The sequence below is a fragment of the Emydura macquarii genome, unplaced genomic scaffold (assembly GCF_026122565.2).
Source record: "Emydura macquarii macquarii isolate MOO-44397 ecotype Brisbane River unplaced genomic scaffold, CSIRO-AGI_Emac_v2 contig_431, whole genome shotgun sequence".
NCBI lineage: Eukaryota > Metazoa > Chordata > Testudines > Chelidae > Emydura > Emydura macquarii.
In genome coordinates, this window is record NW_027130568.1 from 16232374 (window position 1) to 16244572 (window position 12199).

The 12199-nt window shown below is 39.9% G+C and overlaps 1 protein-coding gene across 5 annotated transcripts in view; it reads left to right on the plus strand.

Annotated features, from left to right (window-relative positions):
• Positions 1 to 12199, plus strand: part of KIF13A (kinesin family member 13A) — a 193908-nt gene that overhangs the window by 141021 nt on the left and 40688 nt on the right. For all 5 annotated transcript variants that reach the window (XM_067537607.1, XM_067537604.1, XM_067537608.1 and 2 more), the window contains exons 14-16: positions 4909 to 5039; positions 7049 to 7135; positions 7243 to 7409. In XM_067537607.1, coding sequence (XP_067393708.1) covers positions 4909 to 5039; positions 7049 to 7135; positions 7243 to 7409 — 385 coding nt within the window. The remainder of the gene's footprint in view (positions 1 to 4908; positions 5040 to 7048; positions 7136 to 7242; positions 7410 to 12199) is intronic.

Here is a 12199-nt window from a genome sequence, read left to right on the forward strand (position 1 = left end):
CAGAGCTAGGAAGGGTAGCTCATCTTGGTACCCTCAGGACGTAGGGCCTCTGAGCCAGAGACAAGCTAGTGTTGCATATCAGTGTCAGGGAGCTCAGGGCAATTTGACTGGCCTGTGAAGTGTTCCTGCCTCAACTCTCCAGCCAGGTGGTTCAAGTACTCACAGACAACATGGCCTGGTTGTACTATATCAAGAGGCAAGGGGAGAGCCCAGATTCCTGACCCTTTGTTCAAGAGGCCTTACATCTGTGGAACTCCTGTGTGACTCACAACATACTGGACTGTGCATCTCCCAGGTGTCAGGAATACATTAGTGGACCACCTCAGCTGATCCTTTTGCTCTTACCACAACTTGTCTTTGCACCCGGAAGTGGCTAGGTTCATCTTCCAGAGGTGGGGCACTCCCTGACTGGACCTCTTCACCACCAGGTGGAACAGGAAGTGCAATCAGTTCTGTTCCCTGCAGGGGCTTGATGTCAGCTCACTATCCAATGCCTTTCTTCTGTCATGGTCGGGCGACCTTATATATGCCTTCCTGCCAATACCACTGGTCCACAAAGTCCGCATAAAAATCAAGAGACATGAGGCACGGGTTATCCTGGTGACCCCAGAATGGCCACGCCAGCACTGGTTCAGTATGCTGCTTGATCTGTCCATATCCCGCCCTTGGGCACTGCGATTATGGCCGACTGCTTCATCCAAACCTGGCCTCCCTGCATGCTCTGTGACTGAACCTGGAAGAGCAGTCCTGCTCTGCGCAGGTCCATCAGGTCCTGTTGGGAAGCAGGAAACCTTCCACCAGAGCATCATACCTGACTAAATGAAAACACTTCACGTGCTGGAAAGCTCATCGTAGTATCTCCCTGTCTAAATCATCTATCCAAGCTATCTTGGACTACTTGCTCCATCTAAACCAAGAAGGTTTGGCCTTGTTGTCAATTAAGATGCATCTAATGGCCAGGTCAGCTTTTCATCCCCCTATGCAAGGAAGAACAGTCTTCTCACACAAGATGACAGCCAGATTCCTCCGAGGCCTGGTGAGGCTCTTTCTGCCAGTGTGGGGACCCAATCCCCCAACGAGACCTGAACCTGGTCCTCTCCAGGCTCATTGGCCCACCCTTTGAGCCTCTGGCATCCTGCTTTCATCTGCATCTGTCCTGGAAGGTGGGTGTCACGCTTCTGGTTTCTTTGACAGCCCACTCTATAAGAGCGCAGGCATCGTCAACAGTCTTCCTGGCTCAGGTCCCAATAGAGGACATCTGTAGAGCCGCGACCTGGTCTTCAGTGCATACCTTCACGTCCCACTACACCATTATGCAGCAGGCCCAGGATGATATTGGCTTTGGCAGAGCAGTGTTGCAATCAGCACGTCTGTGAACTCCTGCCCACCTCCAGAGATATTGCTGGTAAGGTCACCTAATTGGGAATGGACATGAGCAAGCACTCAAAGAAGAAAGAACAGTTACCTTCATAACTGTTGTTCTTTGAGATATGTTGCTTATTTCCATTCCACAACCCACCCTCCTTCCCTGCAGTAGGAGTTTCAGCAAGAAGGAACTGAGAGGGAATGGGGCCGGCAGCACCCTATATATTGGTGCATATGCACGTCACTGCAGAGGGCATTAGAGCCGGCCCTATGGATAGTACTATGGGAAAAATTTCCGGCACCGGTGCATGTGGTGCACACATGCCTAATTGGGAATGGACATGAGCAACACATCTCGAAGAATGATAGCTACTAAGGTAAGTAACTGTTCTATCTGTTGCTTGGGGAAAATGCATATCCCTAAAAAAAAAATAGTATGTACTCAGCATTTAAAAGCAGAGCAAGAAAGAATTGGGAGATAAAACTTAAGCTCTTACTGATGGAAGATTCTCTGTCTGGCCTCAGATCCAGGCTAGAAGACCATCCCCTGGACATCTGCCTCTGACAGCATAGCCCCATCAATTTCTGCACATTTGCCTAGACCTGCTCGGGAGATATGGGACTCATTCTCCTCATAAAGAATACACTTTGAGAGAGCCTCAGTCTCCTCAACATTAGACCGCATTGGAGACCTCACGTCCCAATATGTGTATCACTGAGGCTCCAGGCGGTCTTGGTACCAACCCTATTCCAAGGGCTTCAAGCTCCTCTAAGACTAAAGTCTCCAAACATGCCACAGTACCAAGGTCATCCTCCATACCACAAAACCAAGACCCTTTAGTGAAGAAGTCTAAGCACTCCACTGCTATAAGAGTGGTACCTAAAACCCCTTCCATACCTAAACTGCTCACCCAGATGCCTGTGGTGCAGAGGACACACTTCTCATGCTATTTTGATTCCTCTCAATTAACCATCTTCTTCAGTACCCTCAATCTCCATTGGATGAGACTCACCTGAACTGTCTGCCCTCGGTGCTGACTGTGGAATGTTGCCCTATGCCAACTCAAACCCAGCCAGTATCACATGAATTTAGATACTTGAGACCTATTTGTCTCAGATGAGCCAGAGTCTCCCCTGCTAATGGGCACTGGAATGTCTGTTGGCACAGAGTTTGACAAAGTCAGTACTTTCCCCAGTCTAGCTCGTTCTCCAGCACCTTCTGAGACTCCTCCTTTAGATGAGGAGGCGTTCTCTTCTGACTCGCAGGTCTCAGTGCAGGATTCCCATACTTAAACCAAGCAAGGGACTTTGGACCTGACACTTTTGGGGAAAGGGAAGAACTACATCCAGGATGGACCTGTGCCTCTTCACACTGGTTTGAGCAGCATTGGATGCCACCTCCCATACCTTACAGACTGCTTCAGTGACCATAGTGGGATGCTTCAGCTGCATATAGATAAGTAGTTTTCACAAGTCTCTAGTCTTTCTTTTGGGGACCACAGAAGGAAACATTCTCCTATTCCACTTCATCAACCAGAGGAATCCTTTGAAGAGCGGGGGGCCAGAGCATGGATTGAGGCTATTCCACAAATGAATATTTCCTCATCTTCTCCAGAAGAGGCAGTTATGCCTTCTATGGCAGATGATTTCAGACAATTCTGTAGAGATCCCAGTTGAGGAGGTCAAAGAATCACAGCATAAGTCCTGGATATTTTACAGTGGACACGTAGTCGTCAATAAGGCCCTGCCGGACCCTGCCAAGACCATTTGGCAGACTCCGCAACGATACCACTGACATGCAAATGTGTCGATTAAAAATAAATAACGTCCCGGTCAAGGACTCTGATTTTTATTGTGCCATCCTGCACTTAACTCTCTTGTTGTAGAAGCAGGTAGACTGCACCACACTGAATCCATGCCTTATGATAAAGATCAAAAATATTTTGACCTTTTTGGCCATAGGACCTGCTCATCTGCTATGCTTCAATTCAGGATTGCAAATTACCAAGCTCTTATGGTGAAATATAACCATAGAAATTATTTTAACTACCACCTTTATTGAGCATCTTCTGGCATAACTTCGCTAACAATTCCAATCCATTATTAATGCAGGTCAGCTGCTAACTATAACCTTGTTGCAGGCGAGGACACAGTTGACACTGCAATTTGTTCTAGTTTTATAGGTGTGTTCATGTTTTGACCATCCTGTCTCTAACTGTCTGGGTTCCAGAGAGAGGTCCAAAATACAGTCCAGGAACTCCCTTATGGCCAATTAAAACTCTTTGCAGAATCCACTAATGAGTCCTTGCACAACCTAAAGGATTCCAGGGTCACCTTGAGATTCCTTGGAATTTATACATCTGCAAGCAAACAAAAGTTTAGCAGATCTCAAACAATAGAGATCCTGTCTTATTCAATGCTCAGCATTTCAGAGACCCACTGAGCCCCTCAGAAAGATTCTGAAGTTCCAAAGAAAGAAGCTACCTATTTCATCTATGTCTACAACTTAACTATCTTCAGCATCAAAATGACAGTTATGGCATATTGGTTGAGGGTATGGAACAACCCAACATCATGGAGCTAAAACCACACCATTCTGTCTGCTTCCCCCGATCAAATGCTGTCCTTGGAAATGCAATCTTTTCTTCAGTATAGGACTTGGTTCCAAAGCTTCCTCCTCTTTATGATGGTACTTTTCAGAAGTCATCTGAAGTGGAGAACCCATTGAGACAGTACTAAAAGTAGTAATAAAGGTTACTTTGAGCAGTAAATGGTGTTCTTTGAAATGTTGGTATACTACTACTACTTGCCCTCCTTCCGTTCTGCTTCAGAGTTTCCTCTGTGGGACTTTATGATGGAGAAGGAACTCAGAGCAGTGCGCCCGCACAGCCTATGTATCCTCAGTATATGGGGCACGAGGATACATAGAGCGCATGCATGGGCCAAACGGCTGTTACTACCAAAAATCTGAGATCAAAGGCGCATGGGGTGCAAATGCACCTGAAATGGTGCACCCATAGGGGGGGACAACTCACACTCCAGTTACTGCATAAGGTAAGTAACCTTTTCATCTGGTTCAGATTTCAAGAGACAAAAGCTAAGGAACTGAGTTGATTAAGACAGTGTGCTTACTTCAGTCCTCTAGAGCACAAGTTTTGCAGTCCATGTTGTCCTCTCTTATGGACTGCAGGACACAGCTGCTTTTCCTTACTATGTGCAGTAATGCATAGGCACAGCAAAGTCTTGTGACCATTTAAAATCAGAATTAATTTGTTTCTGTGTTGTTTTATGTTTTATATAATAAAACTACTAAGATGAAATGCTGCATAGAAGAATTGGTCAGTTGCCTTTTTCAGTTTTACCTCTGTCAGACCAGCATCATTTTTTGCTGTGCAGAAGTCCCCAGCATTGGATTTCAGAGTGTCGGTTATACATTTTTCATTCTTGTTGTGCTAATATTTTTGTTGTAAGTAACATCTGATATGTTATATAAAGAGAAGCAGTTTGCTTGATTTTCGTTGATGTTTTATTAATATGAATCAGGATCATACCAGGGTTGGTGAAGATACCTCTCAGGACATACAGCTCTTTGGTATTGGGATCCAATCACAGCACTGTGAGATTGACATTGCATCAGATGGTGAAGTTTCTCTCACACCAAAAGAAAATGCAAGGTAAGGAAGTTCAGCACACCCTTCTCTTTGCAATGTTTACTTCTCATCACTGAAAGATGTGTGCATTTTTATTCTACTGTGTCACAGATGTGTGCTTTAGTCAACAGCCAGTTTCAATTCAGTTGATGTCAACAGAAGTTTAAGACACCAGGGATCTCCATGCCAAAGAGGTCTCCATGCTGGTTCTGAAGAAGCCATCGTCAAAGGGATCTTGGGAATAAGGATGGGACCATTGTTTACATAGATTCTGTGGAATAGGCAGGATGACAGAGAAGTGCAGCTGCTGCTATTCTAACCTCTGGGATCGAATAGCAGCCTGTCAGCCGGCTGGCTGGCTGGATTCTACTCCTGTGAATTCAGTCCCTCAGGTTTCGTGAGAATAGGTAAACTTCATCTGAAGGCCCCAGTTATAGTAATGCCCAGTAAATGTAGGAATCCAAGCTCTTTTCCATCTTGGTTTTCTTTCAGAGTTATAGAAACATTCCATTTTTAGAGATTGTTTCTTCTTTGCTAGAGTTTAAAGTCACTCAACCTTGTAACATGACTTAAGGCACATGTAATAATTTCACACAAATATACTGCCTGTAATCTTACTGTTTAATTTCACAGATATAAGTATTATATGGTAAACAAAAGATCGAGGGATAAGCTTTTTTTCCAAACCCTCTCTTCACTTCTTGATCCTGGTCTACACTGCTAGCGAAATTTGATGGCAGTCGATGGGAGTTACGCAAGCTTCGCAGAGTAGCTTGTGTAATTCTCCTCAACTTCGTAGCTTCCATTTAGCGTGCCGTCTCCACTGTGCTGCGCCAATAGGAAATGCATGCTGTCGATGCAGTGCTACACTTCTTGGGGAGGTGGCTTTATTAGATTGACTTCCAGATCAATTAAGCATGTCTTCACTGCCACTCAATCAAACCAGAGAAATTGATCTGACAGCGGCGAATTTGCTGCTGTCAGTGTAGACATAACCTTAGTGTTTATCTCGCAATACTGCAGACTAATAATGAAAATTACAAAATTCTAAATAGATGATATTCAGCCTTACGGTGATAGAGTTACAGTACGGTGAGTTGGTCATTTTGACTGGCAAGAACAGAGGAGCATGTCAGTGGAAAAAACATATAATAATGTTTTGTTTTGTTTGTGACTGATCTGAAATGCTTAAGTAGTTTCTGGGATATTTATATCAGCATGAACTTCGTTACCAGAGTTACAATTTAAACAGAATGGGTTATTTCATATCTGACACTTACGATGTTTGTGATACAAAAACTGAATTCAGAACACTATAACTGAAGGGACATACTGCATTTTATCTAGAACATCACATTTTGGAAGGAAATGCTTTTTAATTTCTTTTTTTGCTTTGAGCCACAGAAGCAAGAACCAAAGAATTCCATCTCACTTCTTTTATGAATTAAGGTTAAATACAGAGAATCATAGATGCAAATGCTGTTTTCTAAAATGTCAAAAGTTTCTATTTTTGAGACTAATAGAAGCCCAGTTTATCAAAAGAATGAAATTCAGTGATGTAAGGGATAATTATATGCATAAATAAATTATATAATAACTATAGTATGTATTAGTAATATTTACCATCTGTTAGACTAACCTGTTTCTTGGAGGTTTCCTTAGAAATTGCAAAATAACCATGCATAAGGTTTTTCTAGTAGTTTGCATGTAACTAGGTTCACAGACTGTTTACAACGAACAATCTGTGACCCAGTTTCTGGAATGTGCATGTGGCTTTTTTTAATCACAAGCTAGGAAGCTAAAATGGAACCCCGCTCCCCCTACTGCTTATAGTGAAGAGCTGCAAAAGCAGCAGTTTTTCAACGGCAGTGGGAATCAGCCTTTTATTAGAAACCTTTCACATTTACACTTTAATAAGAACTTCGTCAGTCTGTGTATCATGTATTACATATGATCTTGCATAGGTGGGGAAAATAGATTAGATGATCTTGTAGGTATTTATCATTTCTGTGACTTCACCATTGTTCTTTTAGATCCTGTGTAAATGGCACACTGGTATGTTCTGCCACTCAGCTGTGGCATGGAGATAGAATCCTATGGGGAAACAACCACTTTTTTAGGTAATTTTGAATTCCTTGATTTCCTTCCACTCATGCACCTTATTTGCTTGCCTGTTTTCACTCTTGCTGTTTTTTAAAACTTAAGTCACTTTTAATTTTTTAAATAGAATCAATCTGCCAAAGAGGAAGCGACGAGATTGGTTGAAAGACTTTGAAAAAGAAACCATGTTAGCAGAACATGATCTGGATGCAGCTAGTGAAGCTTCCTCAGAACCAGATTACAACTATGAATTTGCACAAATGGAAGTTATAATGAAGACACTGAATAGTAATGGTAAGAGAATGGCCGAATCAGGTGACGCACAAATGTTCTTTGGGTCCAATTTAAAAAAAAATCTGCCCAGATATATGAATTTAGGAGTTGCTGGAGAAGACCAGTGATCTATCTAGTCCAGTATCCTCTCTGATAGAGGCCAATATTGGATGCTTCAGATGAGGATGCAAGAAACACCATCCAGGATAATTATAGAATAAACTGCCCATGGGTGGAGTTTCTTCCTGACCCCATCAATCAATGGTTAGCTCACGCCCTGTAGCATCTTTCCACGATCGTCCTATATAATGTAACTGTGAATGATGATCATATAACTGTCTAATCCTTTTCTAAAACCTGCTAAGCTCTTGCCCACAATTACTCATGAAAGTGAAAGGATGCTATAAATTTAACTTTGAGGTGTATTTTATGGCAATTTCATCCTTTCTTTTTCATACGAATTGTTGATGTGATACCATTATAACATTGTTAACAAGACAGTAGTGAAACCAGAACAGACAGTTTGGCAAAATGGACAGCCGGCATGCTTTTGACAGTTGTTCAGCTCACAATATTTTATACAATCCTCACTTACTAAAATCTGTTAAAGGATCCCTCTTTCACAAGTAACATTATCATGTATGTTACATGATAAAACAGTAAGATCTTTCTGTAGGTGCTTGGAAAACAAGTAGTTCTGCATGTTGTATAGCAAGGTATGAGGAAATAATGAAGAGTGTAATGGACTCTTCTTAAATGTGTTTACAGAGTTACTTCATTTAAATGTGTGTTGCACTTAAAAAGGAAAAAATAACATTTTTATATTGCTGTGGAAGAAAAAAGATTAGCCAGTTTTTCAATGGCCAAATCTTCCTGCCTACTGTTCTATGTTTCTCACCATCTCCTCTCCTCCTATTTCCCCAGTATAACAAGCAAATTTTCCTTTACTGCCATGACTCATAGTTATCAGAATAAGTTATTTACAATTCTCTGCTTTCTTCTTCTTCTTTTATATTATTACATTTGCTGTTGAACATGTCTTTGATTTCATGCTCCACTGATTTTATGATAGCAATAGCTCAATATCCTATGGGCCCAATCCTGGAGTCCTTACGTTGTTATTCCCATTTATTTCAATAGAAATACTCATGTGAGTAAGGGTTGCAGGATCAGGCTTTTAATTTGTGTAAATTATTATCATTTGATCATAGAAATATGCTTGTTATGGTTCACCCATGCCAGCAGGGGAATTTCAGATGAATCTGCCCTCCTGGTGGTCTTCAGTCTAGTCATCCTACATGAAGATACTATTGCCTGTCTTACGAACTCAAATCATCATGTATTTGTGCCAAACCTGGGACAAAGGTTTTAAACTTGACTGGCTCTTGCACGGGGCTTCTGGACTAATGTGAAAGCATTAATTGATGGTTGAACTGCCTATCACTAACCATGGATGTGAATAAGCTGTATCAATTTACAATGAGCCAGTGTTCTGTGATTTTAAGTGGCACATCTTTTGATTTCCTTTTTTTCTTTATTTGCTCTATCTTGCTGTTAGACATCTTTGGTAATTTGCTGTGCCATTTATAAGTATGAGAAACATCCTTACATTTTAGTTAATTTGGCTTCTTTGAATCTGGTCCTGGACTACTTTTGCCCTAGTCTATTGTGTTTTCTGTATTTTTGCTCAAGTACAATGCAGACCTTATTTGTTCATAAAACATTTATCCTCTCTAACGTACAACAAATGTTAGCTCACAAAGGTGGTTCAAAAGGAGCACCAATCCCTCCCTTTCCCTCTCCCCCATGGATGCTATGTGGCTAGTTAAAAAACCACTGAAAAAAGTAGTAGTCATGAGAATCCCTGATTTATCTCTTGATGGCTAGTGTAGCTTCCCCCAGGGGTCAGCTCTAAGGCATGGGCAAAACTGACAGATTGTGTCTGTAAGAAACTGTGAGTTGTTGAGCATAACAATGATGTAAACATTCTGTTCAATATGTATATGCAGAATCTGTAATTCTCAGCACAAAAGTATCATTTTATTTATTAAAAGTAAATTCCAGCAGCTTTTCTCCACTGTCCTTATTCCTTTACTTAAAAAAATTAAAAAGCAATCAGTAGGTGGAGGGAAAAATAACTTTGCTAAAGTATTTAAAGACAGTAAATTAAATTTTCCATATCTTCAGTATAGCCCTTAAGAAGTAGAACTTAACTTTGTGGTTTCTCTTTTTTAGCTGTAGATTATTGTTATGAATGCGATTTTGTTATTTTGAGTTGAGACATAAAACAAACCCTGGGGTGAGGGTTGTTTTTGGTTTTATTTTTTTAAAAGCCCTCTTCAAATAAACATGCCCTCTGCAAAGCAAAGCTACATGAGAATTTATAGTCTCAGAAACATAACAATGTCCTATGCCTAGCATTAGAGAAGTTATGAAGAAAGGGTAGAATTTTGAAGACAACAGTGAGCAACTGCCACACAGATGGCATTTTCCCATCAGCACATTTATTTGCCTTCACAAATCATGGCAAATAAGCGTTGTGCCACAGATTTGTGGCTCTGATCCAATCAGGAATACAGCAAACAAGTCTACTTTTTATTCCTATGTAGATTTCAGTGGTGAAATAAGTGTTATAGTTGGGTATCATTGTTTCCTATTTTGTTTAAATTTGTTACTGCTCATGGTTGGGATTTTACAGTGCAATTTAACAAAGTAATGCACTTGGTCATCTTGTCCCAACTTGTAGTTTGGCTTAGACAAGTGCTCATATACATCAGCCTTAAACATTTATTATTATTATTTTTAACATTCCCAACATATAGTTAAAATCCAAAGATTTAGAATCAAAGTGAGGCACCAGTCCCACATTCAAGAAAGTATAATCCTTTATTTAAATGTTCAAGCCCCAATCCTTCAAATGCTTTTGCACATGAGTAACTGTGTGTGTGTGAGTAGTTCAATTCATGTCCATGGAACTTTTCAGATGTGTTAATGTTTGCAAGATTGGGGCCTTTAATGCCTAACAAGATCAAGGTTAAGGCTGTTAAATGCTGAGTAAAATCCTCTCCATTGCAGAGATTTCATGCAAGATTCTAAATTGAGTTACATAGGATGTAAGTTCTAGTTAGTACCTAATATGAGCTCTCTGAATTGGGGAGAATTTCTTCATTTATAACAAACTTCCATTTCTTTTGTAGTTGTGCAGCTATACATTGGACCATTTGCTATATTAATTTTCACAGTTATAAAATTCATGCAGCAGAATCTCAATTTTTAGTGTTTAGCAAATTAGAACTTCTTGTATTGAAATGTAAATATGTTAATTAATCCACTTTCTTTAGATACTGAAAATGTTACTTGAAATTAGAAAACTGTTGGCTTACTGAATGTTATGAAGATCATACTGTGGTTTGATTCATGTAACAAATTTTAATGTGATCTGTAGTAGCAAATGTTTGGGAGATCTTTCATTCGATCTTGTTGGGGAACTTACTTTTTGGCATCAGTTAAATAATAGCCTTTGAGTAATTTAGCAAACTCTTGTCTCAATGATTCATCTTTAGAATTATTTCCTGTACTTCCAAATACAATAGCGTCTTTTCATTTCTGTCTTGCTTGTCCTTTATCTTCTGTGTAATGTTTAATTTCAGTCATTGTTCCATATAATTATGGTTTCAAAATATTTCAGAGATGATTCTATAAAAACTTGCAGATGTGAAGATAATTCTGCTTGTATTATTCAGGTATTTAATATGAGTATTACAGGCAGGCAAATAAATAATTCAGTTTATATGCTTAAATATCAAAACTCTATTCAAGCAATAATCCTTTTTCCAAAATGTATCTGGAAGTTAAGAATAATCATTCTAATCCCAATACAAATTCTGGTTATTTGTGAATAGAGGCTATTACTTGTGACAATTTAAGACACATGGCATATCATTTAATGTCTTGTGAAGTGTTTAATATTTACATTTATCAGTTTTTACTGGTTTACAATATTTACATATATCAGTAACTGCCATAATGGTGATATCCCTATAATAAATTTGTGTGCAATGCATGAGTTCTTTTCTTCCAGTGACAGTGATAGGATTAAAATAGTAACTTGCAGTAGTTTTCAGTTTTTCCAAAGCTCTGTTGAACAGATATGTTTTAAATTGATACTTTTAATTATGCTTAAAAGAATGCAGATAAAGAAATTAAAACCATTATTATAGCAGATCACAGACAGGCCCTCACCACTGTTCTGGCAGTTATATCAGAAATTGGGTTTTTTAAAGAACTTTTCCTAGTTCTTAGTTTATACTAAAATTACTTTACAAAGAGTGGGCCAAATTGCCCTCAGTTAAATATATGGGGTGTTGCAGAATCTGTCCCAATAGTTTAAATATTAATTGAACTGCTAGGTGTGAACAGTTGCCAAATGTGAAACTTTTGCCACATTTACCTAATAGACATCAGAACTTTTTTTTTTTTTTTTTTTTTGGCTGAAATTTGAGTATTGACAAGCATCTCTTTGCCTGACCAGCACCTTGCAGAGTCTGCTATACAGAGCCTCCATTTAACATGGCATCTCCAACTATGGCACCTCTCTCCGTGCAGTGCCAGTATTATATTGTATATGGGACCACAATTGTACATGAGCCTTGATCTTTGCAGCAAAGGCAGGACCAATGACATCCAAGGGCTTGTCTACACAGCTGCAGAGTTTGGCCTACAATGGTGTGAACTGCACCATGCATTAGTGTGCTGTGCTGTGACTGTTAATGTGAACTATATACCTGTTGGCTCGTGTTCACGGGGTCTAC